The sequence below is a fragment of the Rhinoderma darwinii genome, chromosome 5, assembly GCF_050947455.1.
Source record: "Rhinoderma darwinii isolate aRhiDar2 chromosome 5, aRhiDar2.hap1, whole genome shotgun sequence".
Lineage (NCBI taxonomy): Eukaryota > Metazoa > Chordata > Amphibia > Anura > Rhinodermatidae > Rhinoderma > Rhinoderma darwinii.
Window position 1 is genome coordinate 243,357,978 of NC_134691.1, and position 25,710 is coordinate 243,383,687.

The 25,710-nt window shown below is 45.0% G+C and overlaps 1 protein-coding gene across 9 annotated transcripts in view; it reads left to right on the forward strand.

The window, feature by feature from the left end:
• The window catches only part of HUS1 (HUS1 checkpoint clamp component), a 353,679-nt gene that overhangs the window by 75,018 nt on the left and 252,951 nt on the right, over positions 1-25,710 (forward strand). For all 9 annotated transcript variants that reach the window (XM_075827017.1, XM_075827021.1, XM_075827015.1 and 6 more), the window contains exon 2: positions 8,263-8,390. In XM_075827017.1, coding sequence (XP_075683132.1) covers positions 8,263-8,390 — 128 coding nt within the window. The remainder of the gene's footprint in view (positions 1-8,262; positions 8,391-25,710) is intronic.

A 25,710-nucleotide genomic window follows, 5' to 3' on the forward strand; every position in this document is an offset into this window, starting at 1 on the left:
TCGGTCTGGGACTTACGGCCGAAATACGTTCCGTCCATTACGGACGTAACATGCTCGTGTGAACCCAGCCTAAGTCTGTGCAGGTACTGAATGGCAAGGACCTTTGTAGCCACGCCCCCTCCTATGTACCGAGCCGCAAGAAGAGCTGATTCAACACCATTAACCCCAGCCACTCCACACTTCGGAGTTCAGGGGTGGGTGAGAGCACTATAGTTGCCAATATCTTGTATTTCCGTGGCTGATGTTGTATTGGGGCACTGTGGTGACCTATTGTCTCAATATTACCCAGGAAATGTACACTTAACCCCTTCCTGACGTTTGACGTATGGCTACGTCATAGCCGTGTAGGGAAGTATGGAACGGGCTCACAGAGCGAACCAGCTCCATACGATGCAGGTGTTTGTCTGTATGTTACAGCCGACATTTAACAGTAACGAGCGCGATCCCGGACGTTTAACTCGTTAAATGCCGCGGTCTGTAGCGACCGCTGCATTTAAATGGTTTGAAAGAGGGGGGTGACGCCCTCTAGCAGCTCATCGCGCCCCCTGCAATGCAATTGCATGGTGGCGATGGCTGCCTGGGAGCCTAATGGAGGCCCCCAAGTCCACCATCTTTGTGCTCCTATTAAGCGCTGCCTCTGGCAGGGCTTAATAGAAGCCTGTCAAAGACTATATACTGCAATACATTAGTATTGCAGTAAATCGTGCAAGCGATCGCTGGTTGAAGTCCCCTTGGGGGGACTAATAAAAGTAAAAATTTGTCAAAGTTGTTTGTTTTTTTTGTGTAAAAAAAAAAAAAAAAGTTAAAAAATTAAGTAAAAAAAAAAAACATGTTCCCCCTAGAGCAGGGGTCTCAAGCATGCAGCCCCTGGGGCTGTCATCTGCGGGACACAGAGCTGCTAGTATTGGCTCTTCTCCGAGACTCTGGAATTCCCTGACATCGCTGTCCACGTATGAACAGCGATGTCTGGGGCTTCCCCAGAGCCGGAGTACCGTGCAGAGCGCTAGTATAGGCTCTGCTCCGGGACTCCGTGGAATTCCCTGACATCGCTATTCATATATGGACAGTGTGTCAGGGTCTTCCCCAGAGCGGAGTCCCGAGCAGAGCGCTAGTATTGGCTCTGCTCCGGGACTCTGGGGAATTCACTGACATCGGTGTCCATGTTTGGACACACGATCTCTGGGGCTTCCCCAGAGCGGAGTCCCGGGCAGAGCGCTAGTATAGGCTCTGCTCTGGGACTCTCGGGAAGCCTTTGACATCGCTGTCCATAATCGACAATGACGTCAGGGGCTTCCCCAGAGCAGGAGTCCCAGTGATGTCAGGAGCACAGCTGGAGTTACAGGAAGAGCCTACTAGCACTCTGCCTGGGACTCCAGCTCTGGACAGTGATGTCAGGATCCCAGGCAGGGTGCTAGAAGCAGCTCTGCTCCGGGACTCCAGCTCTGGGCAAGCCCCTGACATCACTGTGGCAGCATCTGCGGAGGGCACTGTGGCAGCATCTGCGGAGGGCACTGTGGCAGCATCTAGGGGTGTGTTGCATTATCTATAGAGGACACTGTGTAGATAATGCAACACAACCCTAGATGCCACAGTGTCCTCTGTAGATAATGCAACACACCCCTAGATGCTGCCACAGTGCCCTCCGCAGATGCTGCCACAGTGCCCTCCGCAGATGCTGCCACAGTGCCCTCCGCAGATGCTGCCACAGTGCCCTCCGCAGATGCTGCCACAGTGCCCTCCGCAGATGCTGCCACAGTGCCCTCCGCAGATGCTGCCACAGTGCCCTCCGCAGATGCTGCCACAGTGCCCTCCGCAGATGCTGCCACAGTGCCCTCCGCAGATGCTGCCACAGTGCCCTCCGCAGATGCTGCCACAGTGCCCTCCGCAGATGCTGCCACAGTGCCCTCCGCTGATTCTGCCACAGTGCCCTCCATAATGACAGAGGGCACTGCAGCACTATCTAAAAAAGGGCTGCCCAATCTTGACGTGTGTCTACCAAATGCTGCTAACTGAGCCGCAGGACTGCATTCAGCGACACTTAAACTGGAAAACTGGATTGTTGAAATAAGCATGTGGAGATATATCTCAAATTTTAAACCTAGCGGTATTATTATAGTAATGTAATATTGTTGTAGTAGTTCAAATAACTGATTAACAATAATTTTGTATTGTATCAAATTTGAAAGTAATGCGGCCCGTCAACTTCCCATTTTTTTTTATATGTGCCCCACCTACCCGGCCGAGTTTGAGACCTCTGCCCTAGAGCATAGTAAAAAAAAAAACATAATTGGTATCACCGCATCCGTAAAAGTCTGAACTATTACAATATAACCTTGTTTAACCCGCACGGTATACGCCTTTAAAAGAAACCATTGTAAACACCAGAATCGCTGTTTTTTTGGTCCCCTCATCTCCCACGAAAAATGAAATGAAAAGGAATCAAAACGTTGCGTGTACCCCAAAATGGTATCATTAAAAACTACAGCTTATCCCGCAAAAAATAAGCCCTCATGCTGCTTAATCGACGGAAATATAAAAGTTATGGCTCAGATTTTGGCTACACAATACATTTTATTTTTTATGCTTTAGTTTTTTTACTTGTAAAATATAGAAAAAACAATATATATTTGGTATAACCGTAATCGTATTGACCCGCAGAATAAAGTTAACATGTTCTTTTAATTGCACAGTGAATTCAGTAAAAGCAAAGCGCCAAAAACAATGTCGGAATCCCTTTTTTTTTTGTTTTTAATTTTCTACCCCACAAATAATTTTCTCATGTTTCCTAGTACAATATATGGCACAATAAATTGTGATACAAATAACTACTTCTCGTCCCGCAAAAATCAAGCCCTCATAGGCCTATATCAACGGAAAAATAAAGAAATTATGGCTTTTGGAAGGTGGGGAGGAAACTAAAATTTAAATCTGAAAGTTGTTTACGACAGGAAGGGGTTAAAGGCAAAACCTTCTCCCTCCTTTTTTTTTTTTTTTCTTTCTTAATGCTACAATTTATGGGTGTGTGTTATGGTCCAGTGCGTCCCATAGTCCGTATAATACTACACACAGGCACTCGTCCTTCTCACTGAATTAGACTATCATCAAAAAGTTAATTTATTTGAGTAATTAAAGTGAAACTCCTATATTATATGCTGTGTTTTTCGGACTTATAGCCCGCAGTCAAGGGGCCCATCGCCGGGCGCTATGACCGCTTCATTACTTAACTCCTTCCGGACCCATGACGTGCCGGTACATCGTGGCGCTGGAGGGGGTGATGTATGGAGCGGGCTCACGCACTGAGCCCGCTCCATACGCTGCAGGTGTCCGCTTCTGACACGCTGCTATAACTTCCAGGAACAGCAATTTCGCTGTTCCTGGCAGTTTAAAGGGTTGTGCCATAAAACGCATGTATCCTCTATCCACAGGATAGGGGATACATGTGCGATCGATAAGGAGAACGAGGACCGAAAGTTACCAAGAGCGCTGCAGGAGAAGCTGTGACTTCCGTGTTTTGTGTCCGACAGCTTCATAGAGATCAAGGGGATTCTTCTGCGCATGTGCGAGCGGCTCTCCATTAATATCTATGGAGCTGCAGAACCGATAAGCCGGACATAGAACCCGGAAGTCCAGGCTTCTCATGTAGCGCTCTGGGTAACTTTCGTCCCCTGTACTTCTTATTGCTGGGGTTCCCAGCATTCGGATCCCCAGCGATCTCACATGTAGCCCATATTCTGTGGATAGGGGATACATGTGTTTTATGGCAAACCCCTTTAACTAGTTAAATGCCGTGGTCAATAGCGACCGTGGCATTTATAGGGGTTTTTCTATGAAGGACATTTATGACATATCAACAGGATATGTCATAAATGTCAGATAAATGCAGGTCCCACCTATGGGACCCGCACCTATCTCTAGAACAAGGCCCCCTAAACCCCGTTCTAGCTTTCTGTGCTCTCCCGGCCTCTTGATTACATGTGGAGTTACTGAAACCGTGTAATTCGTTGAGCTACGCTGTTTCCGTAACTCCTATAGAACTGAACCGTAGTTACGGAAACAGCGTAGCTCGCATGCTACGTTTCTTCCGTAACTGCCATTCACTACTATGGGAGTTAGGGAAACAGTGTAGTTTGTCAAAAAGAAAATAATTTCATATAATTCATAATTTAATAACAAAATAAGCCCTCACACCGCTCAATCGATAAAAGCAATATAAAAAAAAGTTTTGGCTCTCAGAATGTGGTGAAACAGAATTAAATATATTTTTTAACAAATAATTTTTTTCCGATTGTCTAAAACCTGGGTGCGTCTTATGGTCAGGTGTGTCTTATGGTCTGAAAAATACGGTAGATTCATTACACCGTGATCGATTTCCAGCACTTTTTTCTTTTAAGTTGATGATTATGCCTAAGGCCTCATTCACACGACATGGTCCGACTGTCGGGCGATAAAAACGGCCATTTTGGACTGTTTTTCCCGGCCGTTTTGCATCCTTTCCGGGCCGTGTTGCAGTTTTTAACGGCCGATTTTGACCCGTTTTGCATCCGTTTTTTTCCCTGTCCGTTTTAAAATTGGATGAATTTCATTTAAATTTGATGCCACACACAGCCCTCTGTAGATAATGCCACAGCCCCCCCTGGTAGGTAATGCCATTCAGCCCCCCTGGTAGGTAATGCCACTCAGCCCCCCCCCCCCCCTGGTAGGTAATGCCACTCAGCCCCCCCCCCTGGTAGGTAATGCCACCCAGCCCCCCCCCCCCCCTGGTAGGTAATGCCACTCAGCCCCCCTGGTAGGTAATGCCACTCAGCCCCCCTGGTAGGTAATGCCACTCAGCCCCCCTGGTAGGCAATGCCACCCAGTCTCCTATAATTCATAATTTAATAACCAAATAAGCCCTCACACCGCTCAATCGATAAAAGCAATATAGAAAAAGTTTTGGCTCTCAGAATGTGGTGAAAATATTTTTTAACAATTTTTTTTCTGTTGTCTAAAACCTGGGTGCGTCTTATGGTCAGGTGCGTCTTATGGACTGAAAAATACGGTAGATTCATTACACAGTGATCGATTTTCCAGCATTTTTTTTCTTTTAATGTTGATGATTATGACTAAGCCCTTATTCACACGACAGGGTTTCCCAGCCAGGTGACAGCCGTTCATAAATCGGCTGCATTAGGAGCAATAGACCCCTAATGGGGCTATTCACACGACCAATTTTTTTGACGGCCCGGGAAACCTTGGCGTCAAAAAATGGGACATGCCCTATTTTCAGCCGTTTACACGGCCGCCCTGCTCCCATAGAAGTCTATGGGGCCGGGTAATACACGGCCATCACCGGAATGTGTCCCGAGTGATGGACATGTATTCCGTCGCTGGCGCTCTCTCTCTCCTCCTCCTCCTCACAGTGCAGAGTGCATGTGAGGAGGAGGGGGGTCTTTTTACACTCCCTGTAGAAGTCTGAATCTCCAATCCCCAGCCGGGGATTGGGGATTCCGCTACAGGAGAAGTGAGTTACTACACTGTCCATATATGGACACAGCGACGTCCCTCACTTCTGAAGCAAAATCCCCGACCCCCGTGGCCGGGGATTCCGCTACAGGAGAAGTCAGTGACTAAATTGTCCATATATGGACATTGAAGTCAGTGACTTCTCCTGGAAGGGGGGATGGGTGCAACCTACAGGGGGCTGTGTGGCATTTGCCTGCAGGGGGCTGTGTGGCATTTGCCTGCAGGGGGCTGTGTGTGGCAACAAATTTAAATGAAATGCATCCGATTTTAAAATGGACAGGGAAAAAAACGGATGCAAAACGGGTCAAAATCGGCAACACCTCCCGGAACGGAATCGTAACGGATGCAAACCGGCCGGGAAAAACGGACGATTTTTATCGGCCGAAACACAGACCCTGTCGTGTTAATGAGGCGTAAGGCCGCAATTCACCCGTGGTTTCACTTTTTGAATTGAATTACTGAAATTAACTTTTTGATATTCTAATTCATTGCGAAGGACGTGTGTGTGTGTATGTATGTATGTATGTATGTATGTATGTATGTATATCTACAGTGAAGGAAATAAGTATTTGATCCCTTGCTGATTTTGTACGTTTGCCCACTGTCAAAGACATGCACAGTCTAGAATTTTTAGGCTAGGTTAATTTTACCAGTGAGAGAGAGATTATATTTAAAAAAAAAAACAGAAAATCATAGTCAAAATGATATATATTTATTTGCAGAGATAAGTATTTGATCCCCTACCAACCATTAAGAGTTCAGCCTCCTCCAGACCAGTTACACACTCCAAATCAACTTGGTGCCTGCATTAAAGACAGCTGTCTTACATGGTCACCTGTATAAAAGACTCCTGTCCACAGACTCAATTAATCAGTCTGACTCTAAGGGTATGTTCACACGGCGGGGGTCCGTAACGGCTGAAATTACGGGGATGTTTCAGCCTGAAAACATCCCCGTAATTTCAGCCGTACCGGCATGTGCAGGCGCTTGAACGCCGCGTCAATTACGGCCGTAATTAGCGCTGCTATTCATTGGAGTCAATGAATAGCGGCTCCAATTACGGCCAAAGAAGTGACAGGTCACTTCTTCTACGCGGGCGTCAATTTACGTGCCGTCATTTGACAGCGGCGCGTAAATATACGCCTCGTGTGAACAGACAAACGTCTGCCCATTGCTTTCAATGGGCAGATGTTTGTCAGCGCTATTGAGGCGCTATTTTCAGACGTAATTCGGGGCAAAAACGCCCGAATTACGTCCGTAAATAGGCCGTGTGAACATACCCTAACCTCTACAACATGGGCAAGACCAAAGAGCTTTCTAAGGATGTCGGGGACAAGATCATAGACCTGCACAAGGCTGGAATGGGCTACAAAACCATAAGACGCTGGGTGAGAAGGAGACAACTATTGGTGCAATAGTAAGAAAACGTAATACATACAAAATGACTGTCAATCGACATCGATCTGGGGCTCCATGCAAAATCTCACCTCGTGGGGTATCCTTGATCCTGAGGAAGGTGAGAGCTCAGCCGAAAACTACACGGGGGGAACTTGTTAATGATCTCAAGGCAGCTGGGACCACAGTCACCAAGAAAACCATTGGTAACACATTACGCCATAATTAATTAAAATCCTGCAGTGCCCGCAAGGTCCCCCTGCTCAAGAAGGCACATGTACAGGCCCGTCTGAAGTTTGCAAATGAACATCTGGATGATTCTGAGAGTGATTGGGAGAAGGTACTGTGGTCAGATGAGACTAAAATTGAGCTCTTTGGCATTAACTCAACTCGCCGTGTTTGGAGGAAGAGAAATGCTGCCTATGACCCAAAGAACACCGTCCCCACTGTCCAGCATGAAGGTGGTAACATTATGTTTTGGGGGTGTTTCTCTGCTAAGGGCACAGGACTACTTCACCGCATCAATGGGAGAATGGATGGAGCCATGTACCGTCAAATCCTGAGTGGCAACCTCCTTCCCTCCACCAGGACATTAAAAATGGCTCGTGGCTGGGTCTTCCAGCACGACAATGACCCGAAACACATACAGCCAAGGCAACAAAGGAGTGGCTCAAAAAGAAGCACATTAAGGTCATGGAGTGGCCTAGCCAGTCTCCAGACCTTAATCCCATCGAAAACTTATGGAGGGAGCTGAAGATCCGAGTTGCCAAGTGACAGCCTCGAAATCTTAATGATTTACAGATGATCTGCAAAGAGGAGTGGGCCAAAATTCCATCTAACATGTGTGCAAACCTCATCATCAACTACAAAAAACGTCTGACTGCTGTGCTTGCCAACAAGGGTTTTGCCACCAAGTATTAAGTCTTATTTGCCAAAGGGATCAAATACTTATTTCTCTGTGCAAAATGCAAATAAATATATATAATTTTGACAATGTGATTTTCAGTTTTTTTTTAAATATAATCTATCGCTCACTGGTAAAATTAAACTAGCCTAAAAATTCTAGACTGTTCATGTCTTTGACAGTGGGTAAACTTACAAAATCAGCAAGGGATCAAATACTTATTTCCTTCACTGTGTGTGTGGTGTGTGTGTGTGTGTGTGTGTGTGTGTGTGTGTGTGTGTGTATATATATGTGTATATATATATTATATATATATATATATATATATATAGATTATTTATGATTGTTTTTTCTTCTTTAGGTTTAACCTCCGCTTTAAATTTAGCAGCATTATATTTAGGTTTTCTTTTTCTGTGGTTCATGTTGCTGATTTTTATTTATCTTTTTATTTGTTTTTTTAGGAGTCGTAAACACAGTAACAAAGTTGGCCAAATTATGCACCTTACGTCTTGCAGCCAACAATCTTTACTTTATTCTTATCGACAAGGTGGCTAATGGAGGTGTCAGCATGTGGTGTGAGCTCTGCCAGGTAATAAACCTAATGTATTCATCTTATTTGGCTTACATGCCTCAATATGGAAACAGTGTATGAATTATATTCTAAGGTTGTTGGTGATCAACATCTGAGGAGTAGATATTATGTAAATGTCTCGAATGAATGTAGATCACTGCATTGCAAGCGGGGGTGCCGATCGGCTGCAAACCATGTTGATGCCGCAGTCTTGCCGATGGCACCAGAAGGCCTTGTAGGCGTCCTGTCAATGTATAACCTGCAGCTCTAATACATTAGAGTAGTGATCAGGGCTTCATGCATCTGACCCCTTCTCGACATTCGCCGTAGATATGCTGCGTTGTCTGAAGTAGTTCCCGAAAAACGCAGTATAGTTGCATGGAGACACCCTGCTGTAACGGCCAGGACCGGAGCTAGACTTTGATCGGACCGATTTTTAGCTGACCGGCATCCCAGCAACGCGATCGCTGGGGTGTTGATGGTTAGTATGGCATCCGGAAGCCTAATCATTTCCTCCGTGCTTTCCTTGTACAGAAGCGTAGGCTTGCTGTCAGTGCATGACTGATAGCTCTAATGCATGCCACTACGTAGAGGTAGTGCAGTGTATTAGAATAGTGATCGGTGTTGCAGGCCTTCAAGTCCCCGAATAGGATAAAAATGTTTTGAAAAAATTGAATTTGAAGTTTCAAGTTGAAGGCAAAATTGCCTTTTTTTCCCCATAATAAGTGTTTTATTATTGGAAAAAAACAAAACAAAAGAAACCATACATAATTGGTGTTGCAGCATCCGTAACGACCCAAGCTATAAAACTATTGCATAATTGATCCCGCACGGTGAACGCCGTAAAAAAAATATAACAATCGCTGTTTTTAGATTACCTCTCCTCCGAAACAATGGAATAAAAAGTGATCGGCATGTTTACCCCAAAATAGTACCAATAAAACGACAACCAGTCCTGCAAAAAAAAAAAAATGTCTGACCGTTTTTGTCCAAACAAAAAGAAACAATTTATGGGTCTTAGAATATGCCAACACAGAAAACAAATGTGTTTTTATTTATTTTTTATTTTTTTTTAAGAAGTGATTTTATTGTGCAAAAGCTGTAATACTGGAAGAAAACGATATAAATTTGGTATAACCGTAATAGTATCGACCCGCAGATTAAAGCTAACATCAATTATGGCTCACGGTGAATTCCGAACAAAAACCTAATGCCAGAATTGCTGGTTTTTGGTCATTTCCTCTTAAGTGATCAAAAAGTCGTGTGTGTCCCAAAATGGTGCCAATAAAATGTACTACTTGTCGCGTAAAAAACAAGCCCATACAACATAATAATAATGTTGGCAAGGGGAAATATGGAGCGCGCTCCATACCCGGCGGGTGACGGCTGTGTTACACAGCCGACACCTCACTCCAGCGGGCGAAATCAAAGTTCTTTGATTCCGCCCCCCCTGATTCTAACTCTTTAAATGCCGCGGTCGCGATTGATCGCGGCATTTAAGGTGTTAAACGGGCAGAATCAAAGTGAACTTTGATTCCGCTCATTGCAGGGAGGTGTCGGCTGCGTATAACAGCTGTCACCCGCTGTGTATGGAGCAAGCACAGCCCGTGAGCTCGCTCCATACTTCCCCTTAACCCTCATCATGTACAGTGATGTGATTTTGCGTGAAGGGGTTAACCCCTTCCCGCCGCAGCCGATTTTTCAGATTTTCATTTTTTGTTTTTTCCTCCCCACCTTCCAAAAGCCATAACGTCTTTATTTTTCCGTCGATATAGTCCTATGAGGGCTTGATTTTTGTGGGGCGAGATGTAGTTTTTCGTAGCGCCATTTATTTTGCCATATAATGTACTAGGAAACGGGGAAAATTATTTGTGGGGTAGAAAATGAAAAAAATAGCGATTCCTACATGGTTTTTTGGGCGCCGTTTTTACAGAATTCACTGTGCAATTAAAACCACATGTTAACTTTATTATGTGGGTCAATACGACTACGGCAATACCAAATAATATATTGTTTTTTCTATATTTTACTACTTTTACAAGTAAAAGCCTAAGTGTAAAAAAGAAAATATTTTGTCGCCAAATTCCAAGAACCATAACATTTTTTAATTTTTTTGCGGTATAAGCTGTAGTTTTTAATACCATTTTGGTGTACATGCGACGTTTTTGATCACTTTTTTTTTTTAATTTCATTTTTTTGTGGGAGATTAGGTGACCAAATAATAGATTCTGACGTTGACAATTTATTTATTTTTTCACGGCGTTTACCACGCGGCGATGCCAATTATGTTTGTTTTCTTTTTTTTTACTATGCTCTAGGGGGGAAATGGGAAGAGGGTTTTTTGTTTTTTTTTGTACATGTAAAATTTCGTTAAAGTATTTTTATTTTTCTATTACTCCCACTAGGGGACTTCAACCAGCGATCGTTAGATCGCTTGCGCCATATACTTCAATACTAATGTATTGCAGTATATCGTGATTCTGACAGGCAACTATTAATAGGTGCACAAGGATGGCAGACCTGGTGTGCTTCATTAGGCAGCCATAGCAACCATCGCCCCTCCCCCGCGTTTGCGTTGCGGGGGGTGCGATAAGCTGTTAGAGGGGGTCACCCCCACTTTCTAACGATTTAAATGCTGCGGTCACTATTGACCGCAGCATTTAACGAGTTAAACGAGCGGGATCGCGCTTGAGCACGATGCCGCTCGTTACTCTGAAGTATCGGCTGTAACAAAAAGCCGACACCGACATCGTATGGAGCGGCTTCACTCTGTGAGCCCGTTCCATACTTTCCCTACCCGCCTTTGGCGTATGGATACGTCAAATGTCGGGAAGGGGTTAATATGTAATTTTATATTGCACGGTGACTATTGTAAAATAAAACCATACCAGGACTGCTTTTTGTTGGTCATCTTGTTTCCCCAAAAAATTAAATAAAAAGTGACCTAAAAGGCACATGAAACCAAGGAAAAGCACAGCTTGTCGTGCAAAAAATAAGCCCTTACAGCTCGAACGAAGAAAAAATAAAATTATGGCTCGTAGAATATAGTGACACGAAATGTGCAGAGTGTTACAAAAGGCGCATGAGATTGGGCACCATCTGTGGTTTATTTATTTACCACATTATTATACCACCTTATTATACCCTAAAGTGCTCTCACAGCTTAAATATTATAAACTGAAATACCAGCAAAACCCCAAACAGAACTACCACCAAGCAAAATCTGTGCTCCAAAAGCCAAATGGTGCTCCCTCCCTACTGAGAGCCCTACAGCGTGCCCAAACAGCAGCTTAAGTCGACATATACAGTATTGTGAAAAAGTTTTAGGCAGCTGTGGAAAAATGCTGCAAGGTAAGAATGCTTTAAAAATAGTATTGTTAATAGTTTTATATTTTGCCACCATGACCGCACCAGCACTGGAGAGATTGCTCCTTGAACTAATGGGAACAGGAAGCAGAGGGGTTATAAGCCCCTTTCCCCTTCCTACTGCATCACCAGTGTTTTTCTGCTCCTAAAAGAAGACGCAGAGAGGTCCGGTGTTGGGTCCATCCTAGCAGAATAGAAACATGCAGTATGAGGCGCTAGGTAATTCACCCTTTCTCATCCCTTTTTTTTTTTTTTTTCTTTCTATTGCTCAAGCTCCTCAGTTGTATAAAGCAGTTTCAGGGGTTTTACTGCGCTTCTATGGGGTAGACCTTTTTCCTTCTTACCGGTTGCCAAAGAACGGCCCCATTTTATGGTGTCTCTCTTTTTTTTTTTTTTTTTTTATTCAATTACATACCATTCAGTCAAGATAATACAATCTATCAACAAAAATCATTATACATATTCCCACCTGTAACCCAACCCCCCCCCCCCCAATTCCGCCAACCAGGAGAAAATTTAAAAATAAAACGTAATAAAATAATAAGGGTCATCCAAGAACTTACTCAACCAAATATTCCATCTCTTCTGAAAGCGAACCGGGTCTCGACAGTTCAGTAGATGCATTCTTATCCATCACAAACACCCAAGTGAATACCATAGGTGGTTTATGATCCTTCCAATTTTAAAGTATACATTTTTTTTTTTTTGCTGAAGTAATCTCTAATAGAGCCAAATTCTTTCCCTCCGCCTGAACGGCCAATCTTAAATCTGACCCCAGAATGCACAGGATAGGAACTGGAGCTACCTTTACATCAAAGCGGAAAGAGAGGTGTGCCAAAACACTTTGCCAAAAGCAATGTAATCTATGGCACATCCAGAGAAGATGCATTAAATCCACCGATAAGGTCATACAATGGGGTCAATTTGAATCCGCTTTGTTACCCCATGAAAATAGTGGTTTTGGATTAAAATATACCATATAAAATATAAATAACTGAGTTGAACGTAACAAGGGATTATGGGTAATTTTACATATGGATTCAAGAGCTGCCAGCCCATTTTCTGACAAATCTGGACAGATTGCCATTTTTCCTTCTACACCTCCACTACCTCCTCACCAGGAGGGATTCCCTGCCTCCAAGGGACAGGAAGCAGTTTAAATTCCCCTTCCTCCTCACCCTCTCCAATTGTTTCCTGTGCCTTGAGACACGGGAAGCAGGATCTGGACGGAGCTCCGTGGGATCAGTAGGTTCTCCATCAGGCGCCCCGGTCTTGTGTCTTCCCCATGGATGAACGAGCGGTGTTTCGGCAGGGAGGATTGCAGCTTCTGTACACTGGCTCTGTGGAAGCCCCTAACGTCATTGTCCATATATGGGCGGTGATGTCGGGGACTTCCACATTGCCGGAGTCCTGAAACAGCCACTTCAAGCTCTCTGCCTGGGACTCCACTCCTCCTGACATCACTGTCCATATATGACCCATATATGGACAGTGATGTCAGGAGCAGAGCAGGAGTCCCAGAAAGACCACTAGAAGCAGCTCTGTTTCGGGACTCCGGCTCTGGGGAAACCCCTGACATCAATGTACATATATGGACCATGTCGCCAGGAATTTTCCCAGGGTTGGAGTCCTGGGGCAGAGTCTCTACTGGCACACTGCCTGTGGATTCTGACTCTCGGGAATCCCCCGACATCACTGCCCTTATACGGACAATGATGTCAGGAGCTCCCAAAGGTATATGTTAAATGTATACCTGTGATGGATGTCATACAGTGGCATCTGTGACCCATAACCTCTCGCGTTTAAAAAAAAAAAAGAAAAACAACAACAAAAAAACCGCCTAACTTGTGGTATCTTTTTTGATGGGATCCCTCAGGATGGATTAGTGTAGTCTACTACGCTATTCCATTCTTCTTCTTTTTTTTTTTTTTTTTTTTTTTTTACAGGTTCTATTGTCGACTACTTTGAATTTGAGGACTCGTTTGATTAACTTTTTTTTTTTTTTTTTTTTTTTTTTAATAAAATGGTTAGCAAAAAATTTTATTTTGTTTTTTTCTATGTGTCTGGATTTTATCTAACTTTATTACCACTGCCTTAGCAATGATCGCTGTCTGACAGCATCCATTGCTAAGGCGGGGCATAGTGTCCGCCGGTAAAAATGCTAACACTAACCCCCCATTTATAACCGAGTACCCACCACCACCAGTGGTACTGGGAAGAGTTCGGTACAATCCAGTACCCGACCTTCTGAAGTGATTGTCGGGCACTGGGGCAGCCACAGGCTTGTATTATTAGGCTGGGAGGGTCCAAACACTGTGGTCCTTCCCTTCCTGGTAATGGTAGGCTGCTGCTGCTATCTTGTATCTGGCTGGCTATGAAAAATGGGGGGGACCCCAGGTCTGTGTGTTTTTTGTTTTTTTTCAGTAATTTTATTTATTTAAAAAAACTAAAAAAAACAAACGGGGGGTCCACGCTATTTTTCATGACCAGCCAGATACAACATAGCAGCAGCAGGCTAGTGTTATCAGGGTGGTAAGGCCCACAGTTTTTGGTCTTTCCCAGCAAAATAATACCAGCCTGTGGCCACCCCAGTGTCCAACCATCACTACAAATTGTCGGGTACTTGAGCCTACCAGGCTCTTCATGGTACCCTTGGTGGCGGTAGGTACCTGGGTAATAATGTAGGGGTTGGTGTTAACCTTTCCATCGGCCAACACTAAGCCCCCTTTAGTAATGGACACTGTCAATCGGACAGCAGTCATTACTAAGGCAGTAATAAAGTTTGTAACCCCTTAAGGACGCAGCCTTGTTTTGGCCTCAAGGCTCAGAGCCCATTTTTCAAATCTGACATATTTCACTTTATGTGGTAATAACGTCGGAATGCTTAAACCTATCCAAGCGATTCTGAGATTGTTTTCTTGTGACACATTGGGCTTTATGTTAGTGGTAAAATTTGGACGATATATTCAGTGTGTATTGGTGAAAATTTGCAAAATATAGGGAAAATTTATAAAAAATAGAATTTTGCAGAATTTAAATGCATCTGCTTGTAAAACAGACGGTTATACCACCCAAAATAGTTACTAGTTCACATTTTCCATATGTCTACTTTAGATTAGCATCGTTTTTTGAACATTATTTTATTTTTCTTGAACGTTACAAGGCTTAGAACATAAACAGTAATTTCTCTTTTTTTTAAGAAAATTTCAAAAGCCTTTTTTTTAAGGTACCTCTTGAGTTATGAAGTGGCTTTGAGGGTCCTATGTATTAGAAACGCTGATAAAACACCATTTTAAAAACTAGACCCCTCAAAGTATTCAAAACCGCATGTAGAAAGTTTTTTAACCCTTCAGGCATTTCACAGGAATTAAAGCAAAGTGGAGGTGAAATTTGCAAATTTCATTTTTCTTGCTGAATTTCAATTTTATTCAATTTTTTTTGTGTAACACAGAAGGTTTTACCAGAGAAACACTACTAAATATGTATTGTCCAGATTCTGAAGTTTTTAGAAATGTCCTACTGCGCTCGTGGAATAAGCCCTAGAAGCAAAGAAGCACCTAGTGCATTTTGAGGCCCCTTTTTTATTAGAATATATTTTAGGCAGCATGCCAGGTTTGAAGAGGTGTTGAGGTGTCAAAACAGTAGGAATCCCCCAATAGTGACCCCATTTTGGAAACTACACCCCTCAAGGAATTAATTTATGGCTGTTATCATTTTGACCACACAGTTTTTTCACAGCACCTATTTTAATTGGGCTGTGAAATTTAAAAAATGAATTTTTTTCCAATAAGATGTAATTTATGATCAAAATTTCTTATTTTCACAAGAAATAAAATACTCCATTTTGTTGCCCAATTTGTCCTGAGTGCAGCAATACCCCATTTGTGGCGATAAACTGCCGTTTGGGCCCATGGGAGGGCTCAGAAAGAAAGGAGCGCTATTTGTTCTTTGGAGTCCAGATTTTGCTGGATTTGCTTTCGGGTGCCATGTCGCATTTGCAGAGCCCCAGAGGTATCAAAGCAATGGAATCCCACCAGAAGTGACCCCATTTTGGAAACTACACCCCTCAAGGAATTAATTTATGGGTGTTGTGACCATTTTGACCCCACAGTTTTTTCACAGAACTTATTTGAATTGGGCTGGGAATTAAAACAAAATTATTTTTTCCAATAATATGTAGATTTGGCTGAAAATTTCTAATTTTCACAAGAAATAAAATATCCCATTCTGTGGCCCAATTTGTCCTGAGTGCGGCAGTACCCCATTTGTGGTGATAAACTGCCGTTTGGGCCCATGGGAGGGCTCAGAAGGAAAGGACCACCATTTGGCCTACTGGGGATTTTTTGGTGCAAAGTCATGTATGCAGAAGCCCCTGAGGTACCAGTACAGTTGAAACCCACAAGAAGTGACCCCGTTTTAAAAACTACACCCTTGAGGCATTCATCTAAAGGTGTAGTGAGCATTTTGACCGGAGACATACACCCCATAAACTGTAATGTGGGTTCTCACGGGTACGTCAATACCCTACATGTGGCTGTAATCAGCTGCCTAGGCACGCAGCAGGGCTCAGAGGGGAAAGACGAGGGGGGATAAGCTGTGCGGAGTGCATCAGGGTAAGTAAAACTGGGGTAGATTAAAAATCATGGGATGTATGATACATTTTGAAGCACTCTTTCATACGGAGCCTTTGTTTTTCGGGACACGTGTCACATTGATATATTGTGTCCTTCCTTATCCCCCTCTTATAGCAGACTTTGTACCTCTTTTTACTTTTTCCTTTCTTGCCAGTTTGGGGAACTTCTCCTGGAAAGTGTTGCCCTGGTACGATGCGTGTGGCCTCGCCTCCAGAAGTACTGGGTGCCCCCCCCTTCTTGGTCCATAAAAATTAGTTTCTTGATAACCACCTCTTGAAATTCCACGAAAGTTCACGTCTGGCCTGTACATCGATGTAGCACGTACGCGTTGTACAATGCCATCTGTATGATGTGCCCGGCCAGCTTCTTATACCACACCGCATGGCGCTGTAGGGCTTCAGGACTTGATCTGACAAGTCCACCCCTCCCATGTATCTATTGTAGCCCAGGATGCAGTCTGGTTTGGGGGTCTCTGTACTGGTACCTCGTACAGGTACATGGGTACTGGTGTGACATCTCTCTTGTCCTTGTACTTGACAAACAATATGTTGCTGCTAGATTGTGCCCTGCTCTCACCCCTTCTGAGCGTTTGCCCTGCAGAGTCTTAGGGAGGCCTCTCAGGTTTCTTCAAGCAGTGCCGCGTGCCGCATGCCGCAGGACTTCTGGGAGTGAGGCAGTTGAAGAGCGGGACGCTGGTATAAAAATTATCCAGGTAGAGGTGGTAACCCTGGTCCAGCAGTGGGTGCACCAAATCCCACACAATTTTTGCATTAACTCCCAGTAAGGGGGGGGGGGGGCATTCTGGGGGCTGAATACTGGTGTCCTTCCCTTCATATATCCTACATTTGTAGGTATACCCTGATGCACTCTCGCACAGCTTATACATCTGTAATGGCAGGGGGTAGGGAGACGGACAAGTGAGCCCTAATCTACCCGCCACTCTGTCCCTGCCTACTTGCAACGACCCGCCCTAGGCGACGGGGTACAACTGGGCGGCGGTCCCTGCGCTCAGTAAGTGCACGACAAACACGACAAACATACAAGGAACACAAGCAAGGAAAAGGGGCCGTTGCCCACGGCAACACCGTGAGCAACCAGAGTGGTGAACGAGCCGAGTCAAGCCAGGAGTGTGCGAGGTACAAAACGAAAAGCAGAAGAGTAGTCGGTAAGCCAGGGTCGGTATGGAGCAGGATCAAAAATAGCAGGAGCTGTAGCTGGGCCAGGAACCACAAGGAAAGAAACAAAAGCAATAACAAGCACCGAGGGACAGGAAGTGCAGGCTTAAATAGACCGAGGGCGGGAGCTAGCTGAGTCTGGCCAGGTTACGATAGGCTCTCCCACTCCTAAGCCTGCCAGCCTGAATGGTGGAAGCAGGAGTCAGTCTCAGGGATGTATTCTCAGGTGCTGACTGATTAGTTCTGGGAGTTAACCCCGCTGTGCCTGGCAGATCCTTTACAGTACCCCCCCTTTTATGAGGGGCCACCGGACCCTTTCTAAGTGGACCTGGCTTACTGGGGAAACGCAGGTGGAACCTCCTGACCAATACCCCAGCGTGAACATCCCGGGCGGGTACCCAAGTCCTCTCCTCGGGCCCGTATCCTCTCCAATGGACCAGGTACTGGAGGGAGCCTTGGACCATCTTGCTGTCCACAATCCTGGCCACCTCGAATTCCACCCCCTCCGGGGTGAGGATGGGAACAGGAGGTCTCCTCGAGGGAGCCAAGGATGGGGAGCAGCGTTTGAGGAGGGAGGCATGAAACACGTCGTGTATCCGAAAAGACGGGGGTAACTCCAGCCGGAAGGAGACAGGATTGAGGACCTCAATGACCTTATACGGCCCAATAAACCGGGGAGCAAACTTCTTGGACGGAACCTTGAGACGCAAGTTCCTAGACGACAACCACACCAGATCCCCGACCATAAACAGGGGGTTAGCAGAACGTTTTTTATCAGCCTGAGTTTTTTGTACGCTCTGGGACACCTCTAGGTTTTTCTGAACCTGGGCCCAGACTGTGCACAGTTCCCGATGAACGACCTCTACCTCAGGATTGTTGGAACTACCAGGTGAAACGGAGGAGAACCGTGGATTAAACCCAAAATTACAAAAAAAAGGAGAGACCCCTGACGAGTTACTGACCCGGTTATTAAGGGAAAATTCGGCGAGGGGAATGAAAGAGACCCAATCAAATTGACAGTCAGAGACAAAACACCTTAAATATTGTTCTAGAGATTGATTAGTCCTCTCCGTTTGGCCATTGGTTTCAGGATGGAAGGCAGAGGAGAAGGACAGATCAATCCCCAACTTCATACAGAAGGCTCTCCAAAACAATGAAACAAATTGTACCCCTCTGTCCGAAACAATATTGACGGGGACCCCATGGAGACGCAGGATGTGTTTGACAAACAAGGTAGCCAACGTTTTGGCGTTGGGTAGTTTCTTGAGGGGCACAAAGTGGCACATCTTACTGAAGCGGTCCACCACCACCCACACCACCGACTTGCCTTGGGATGGAGGCAAATCGGTGATAAAATCCATGGAGATATGTGTCCAAGGTCTCTGGGGAATGGGCAACGAACGCAGTAAGCCCGCTGGTCGGGACCTGGGAGTCTTGGACCTAGCACAAACCTCACAAGCGGCGACGTAGGCCTTAACGTCTTTAGGCAACCCAGGCCACCAATAATTTCTGGTAATGAGGTGTTTGGTACCCAGGATGCCTGGATGGCCAGATAGTGCGGAGTCATGATTTTCCCTAAGTACCCTTAGCCGGAATTGCAGGGGAACAAACAGCTTGTTATCAGGAAGGTTCCCGGGAGCTGAACCTTGATCAGCAGCAATTTCAGAGACTAAATCAGAATCGATCGAGGAAATGATTATACCTGGAGGCAAAATACAAGCAGGATCTTCCTCCGAAGGAGGGCTGGCCATGAAGCTACGCGACAGTGCATCAGCCTTAATATTTTTAGACCCAGCCCTATAGGTAACCAAAAAATTGAATCTGGTAAAAAATAACGCCCATCGAGCTTGTCTCGGGTTTAGCCTCCGGGCAGATTCTAGGAAAACCAGATTCTTGTGGTCGGTAAGGACCGTTACCTGGTGCCTAGCCCCCTCCAGGAAGTGGCGCCACTCTTCAAATGCCCATTTAATGGCTAAGAGTTCGCGGTTGCCAATATCATAGTTACTTTCAGTTGGCGAAAACTTCCTGGAGAAGTAGGCACAGGGGCGGAGATGGGTGAGGGACCTGGTACCCTGGGACAAGACAGCCCCCACTCCCACCTCAGATGCGTCAACTTCCACGATAAATGGCTCCATTTGGTTGGGCTGAACCAGCACCGGGGCCGAGACAAAGCACTTCTTAAGGACCTCGAAAGCCTGGACAGCCTCAGGAGGCCAGTGGAGGAGATCAGCACCTTTGCGAGTGAGGTCCGTAAGGGGCTTAGCGATGACCGAGAAGTTAGCAATAAATCTCCTGTAATAATTAGCAAACCCCAAAAAACACTGTAACGCCTTCAGGGAGGCAGGTTGGACCCATTCCGCCACAGCCTGAACCTTGGCGGGGTCCATGCGGAATTCATGAGGAGTAAGGATTTGACCCAAAAATGGAATCTCCTGTACCCCAAACACACATTTTTCGGTTTTGGCAAACAGTTTATTTTCCCGAAGGACCTGGAGCACCTTCCTGACATGCTCCACGTGGGAGGACCAGTCCTTGGAAAACACCAGTATGTCATCAAGGTACACTACCAGAAAAATCCCCAGGTAATTTCTCAAAATCTCATTTATGAAATTCTGGAAGACCGCAGGGGCATTACACAACCCAAAGGGCATGACGAGGTATTCAAAATGGCCTTCGGGCGTGTTAAACGCAGTCTTCCACTCATCCCCCTCTTTGATGCGAATAAGGTTATACGCCCCCCGTAGATCCAATTTAGAAAACCATTGGGCCCCCTGAACCTGATTAAAGAGATCAGGAATCAAAGGAAGGGGATACTGGTTCCTTACCGTGACCTTATTCAGGCTACGGTAGTCAATGCATGGCCTAAGACCACCATCCTTCTTCCCCACGAAGAAGAAGCCAGCACCTACCGGAGAAGAAGAGGGACGAATGTAACCCTTGGCCAGGGATTCCTGGATATACACTCTCATAGCTTCACGTTCGGGACAAGAAAGATTAAATATCCTACCCTTCGGAAGCTTAGCTCCTGGTACCAATTCGATAGCGCAATCGTATTCTCTATGAGGAGGTAACACTTCGGAGGCCTCCTTAGAGAAAACATCAGCGAAGTCCTGAACAAACTCAGGTAGCGTGTTCACCTCCTTAGGGGGAGAAATAGAATTAACAGAAAAACATGACGTACAACATTCATTACCCCATTTGGTTAGCTCCCCAGTATTCCAGTCAAACGTAGGATTATGCAACTGCAACCAGGGAAGACCTAGAACCAAATCGTACGATAATCCCTGCATCAACAGTACAGAGCATTGCTCCAAATGCATGGAGCCAACAAGGAGTTCAAAAACAGGGGTATGCTGTGTAAAATAACCATTAGCAAGAGGAGTGGCGTCGATACCCACTACCGGGACAAGTTTAGGCAAATCAATAAGAGGCATAGCAAGGGACATAGCAAATTCCACAGACATGATATTAGTAGAGGACCCTGAATCCACGAAAGCACTGCCGGTAGCAGACCTACCACCAAAAGAGACCTGAAAGGGAAGCAAGATCTTAGTACGTTTCATATTTACGGGAAATACCTGTGCGCCCAAGTGACCTCCCCGATGATCACTTAGACGCGGAAGTTCTCTGGCTGCAACCTTACGCTTAGGACAGTTGTTCACTTGATGCTTGTCGTCCCCACAGTAGAAGCAGAGACCATTCTTCCTGCGGAATTCTCTACGTTGTTGGGGGGACACGGAGGCTCCGAGTTGCATAGGTATCTCTGAATCTTTCAGGGAGGAACGAAGCAACGGAGCTTCGGGAGGCATCACGGGGGAGTCGGAGGAGAAAACACATAAACGTTCACGTTGTCGTTCCCTGAGACGTCGGTCAAGTCGTATCGCTAAAGCCATAACCTGGTCTAGGGAGTCAGAAGAGGGATAGCTAACTAGCAGGTCTTTCAGGGCATTCGACAGACCCAACCTAAACTGGCACCTTAAGGCAGGGTCATTCCACCGAGAAGCTACGCACCACTTCCGAAAGTCAGAGCAATACTCCTCAACAGGTCTCTTACCCTGACGTAAGGTCACCAGCTGACTCTCGGCAAAGGCAGTCCTGTCAGTCTCGTCATAAATTAGTCCGAGAGCAGAAAAGAAACAATCAACGGAGGAAAGTTCAGGGGCGTCAGGAGCCAAGGAGAAGGCCCACTCTTGGGGCCCTTCCTGGAGCCGGGACATAATTATACCCACCCGCTGGCTCTCAGAACCTGAGGAATGAGGCTTTAAACGAAAGTAAAGCCTACAACTCTCCCGAAAGGAGAGAAAAGTCCTCCGGTCCCCTGAGAACCGGTCGGGCAACTTGAGGTGGGGTTCAAGAGGTGCGGTGCGGGGAACTACCAGGGTAGCATCAGGCTGGTTGACCCTCTGAGCCAGGGCCTGGACCTGAAGGGAGAGACCCTGCATTTGCTGAGCCAGGGTCTCACGGGGATCCATAGTGGTGTCAGGGACCAGGGGTAGACTAGGTATGGGCTTGTTATTATGTAATGGCAGGGGGTAGGGAGACGGACAAGTGAGCCCTAATCTACCCGCCACTCTGTCCCTGCCTACTTGCAACGACCCGCCCTAGGCGACGGGGTACAACTGGGCGGCGGTCCCTGCGCTCAGTAAGTGCACGACAAACACGACAAACATACAAGGAACACAAGCAAGGAAAAGGGGCCGTTGCCCACGGCAACACCGTGAGCAACCAGAGTGGTGAACGAGCCGAGTCAAGCCAGGAGTGTGCGAGGTACAAAACGAAAAGCAGAAGAGTAGTCGGTAAGCCAGGGTCGGTATGGAGCAGGATCAAAAATAGCAGGAGCTGTAGCTGGGCCAGGAACCACAAGGAAAGAAACAAAAGCAATAACAAGCACCGAGGGACAGGAAGTGCAGGCTTAAATAGACCGAGGGCGGGAGCTAGCTGAGTCTGGCCAGGTTACGATAGGCTCTCCCACTCCTAAGCCTGCCAGCCTGAATGGTGGAAGCAGGAGTCAGTCTCAGGGATGTATTCTCAGGTGCTGACTGATTAGTTCTGGGAGTTAACCCCGCTGTGCCTGGCAGATCCTTTACAACATCTTTACGCCATACCTTGCCCTCTTACCCGACAGGTACTGGTGGAATTGAACCCTCCCTTTAAAATGTACAAAGGACTCATCAATAGAAATACACTTCTCGGGGGTGTATGCTTGGGAAAACCGGGCACTGAAACGGTCTAATAGGGGTCTCCATTTATACAAACGGTCAAAACTGGGGTCATCTTAGAAACTAGACCCCTCAAAGTATTCACAACAGCATTTAGAAAGTTTATGAACCCTTTAGGTGTTTCACAGAAATTTAGAGCAAAGTAGAGGTGAAATCTACTTTTTTTTTTTTGTCAGAAAATCCTTTTTATACCACTTTTTTTTTTATAACACAAAAGGTTTTACCAGAAAAACACAATTTAATATTTATTGCCCAGATTCTGCAGTTTTAAGAAATATCCCACATGTGGCCCTAGTGTGGTAATGGACTGAAGCACCGGCCTCCGAAGCAAAGGTGCACCTAGTGGATTTTGAGCCCTCCTTTTTATTAGGCACCATGTCCGGTTTGAAGAGGTCTTGTGGTGCCAAAACAGTGGAAAACCACCAAAAGTGACAGCATTTTGGAAACTAGACCCCTTGAGGAATACATTGTAGTTTTCTTGGGGTGCATGCAACTTTTTGATCACTTTTTATTCTATTTTTAAGTGGCGCGGTGACTAAAAAACAGCAATTCTTCTATTGGTTTTTTATTCTATTTTTTTTTTTTACACCGTTCACCGTGCGCTATAAATGACATATTCACTTTGTTCTGCGGGGCGATACGATTACGGTGATACCAGATGTTTATAGGTTTTTTTTTTTTTATGTCTTATGGCGTTTGCACAATAAAATACGTTTTTGTAAAAAATCATTAACTTTTTATGTTACCATATTCTAAGAGCCATAAAGTTTTTATTTTTTCCATCAATAAAGCCGTGCGAGGACTTATTTTTTGCGTAACGAACTGTAGTTTCCATCAATACCATTTTTAGGTACATGCAACTTTTTTATCTCTTTTTATTCCATTTGCGAGGTGAAGTGAGCAAAGAATTGTTATTCTGGGACGGTTTATTATTTTCCTTTTACGGCGTTCACCGCGCGGGATAAATAATAAAATAATTTTGTAGTTCAGGCCGTTACGGACGCGGCGATACCAATTATGTATAGTTTTATTTGTTTGTTTATATATTTTTATTAATAATAAAGGACTGATAAGGGAAAAGGGGGAATTTTTACTTTTATTACTTTTAAATCTTTTATTTTCTTATTTTTACACCTTTTTTTTTAACTTTTTTACTTTGTCCCACTAGGGGACTTGAGGGCAGGAGGCCCTGATCGCTATTCTACTACACTGCACTACATGCGTAGTGCAGTGTATTAGAGCTGTCAGCTACGCACTGATCGATTTTCCAGCGTTTTTTTCTTAACGTTTATGATTATGGCTAACCGTTGACATGGTGGGAGAGGAGATTAAACTATTGAGTCAGGATATGAGGGGTATTGACAACAATTTGTCTAGGTCTGAACGGCTAGCCCTAACCACATTGGAGAAAAAACAAAATATTGTTCTGAAAGCATCCGATAAGGGTGGGAACATTGTGGTTATGAGCAGGGAAGACTACAAAAAAATGTGTCAGGACATTTTGCTCAATCCTAACTGTTATACCATCTTAAAGGATAATCCCACAGCACTGTTCAAAAAGGAGCTTTTGGGCATTTTGGGTGATGCAAAAAGCAGGTCCTTGATCATTGCTAGTGAATTTAATTTCCTATTTCCACAATTTCCCATCATGGCATGTTTTTATAGCCTGCCCAAAATCCACAAAGGGTACCCCCCCTTACGTGGTAGACCCATTCTTTCAGGCATAAACAATCTAACTTAAAATGTAAGCACTTATATTGATCAGGTGCTGCGTCCGTTTGTACTGGGTTTAACATCATATATACGTGATACCATGGATGTTTTGAAACAAATTGAAGGTATCACTTTGGAACACAGTACTTTTCTGGCTAGCCTGGATGTAGAGGCATTGTATTCCTCCATTCCACACAAACTTGGCTGTGAAGCGGTAGAGTACTTCTTGAGATCTAGAGGTACTCAATTTGTGGCTCATAACAAGCTTGTTCTGCAGTTATTACATTTTGTGCTGGAGAAAAATGTATTTATCTTTGAAGACAGGATTTTTCACCAGCAATGTGGTACTGCAATGGGGAGTCCAACTGCTCCCACCTATGCAAATTTATTTCTTGGCTGGTGGGAGGAGACAATTGTTTTTGGGGAGAGTTTTTCTAAGTGGACTTCGTCAATAGGGATCCGGATCCGATATATTGATGACGTGCTGCTGTTCTGGAATTCAACAGTGGAAGAATTCAATAGTTTTGTGGCTGCCCTTAACCAGAACGATCTAGGGCTAAGGTTCACATGTGAAATCAACAATCAGGAACTGACTTTCTTAGACCTTAAAATGATAAAAACATCAGAGGGTACAATCCGTACTCAAGTACATCGTAAGGAAACAGCAACCAACAGTTTCCTGCAATGGAACAGTTGTCATCCTTATCCCCTTAAACGTGGTATTCCCAAGGGTCAGTTCATGAGAGTATGCCGGAATTGCAGCTCCATGGAGGACTTCGAGAGACAGGCACAGGAACTTACAACCAGATTGAAGGATAGAGGTTTCCCTAAGGGAGTAATCAGAAAGGCCTATGTGGGAGCGAGAGATGCGGACAGGCAGAGTCTTCTTGTTCCTAGACAACGAAGGGAAGAGAGAGTTACGAGACTTCTAGGCACTTATGATTCTAAACAATGTGAAATTATGCAGATCCTGAAGAGGTATTGGCGTATTCTTAGTACTGATGCAGATTTGATAGATCAGATTACGCAATGGCCTTCAGTCACATTCCGGAGAGGGAAAAACATCAGGGACAGAGTTATGCATAGTTGTTTTGACCCCATTGCACCTAAAGGAACATGGCTGGACAGACAAATACCAGGCACACACAGATGTGGCAGGTGCAAGGCTTGTGATTTTATTCAAAAAGGTGACAAGTTTAGGAGTGTCGTTACGCAATTGGAATATGACATT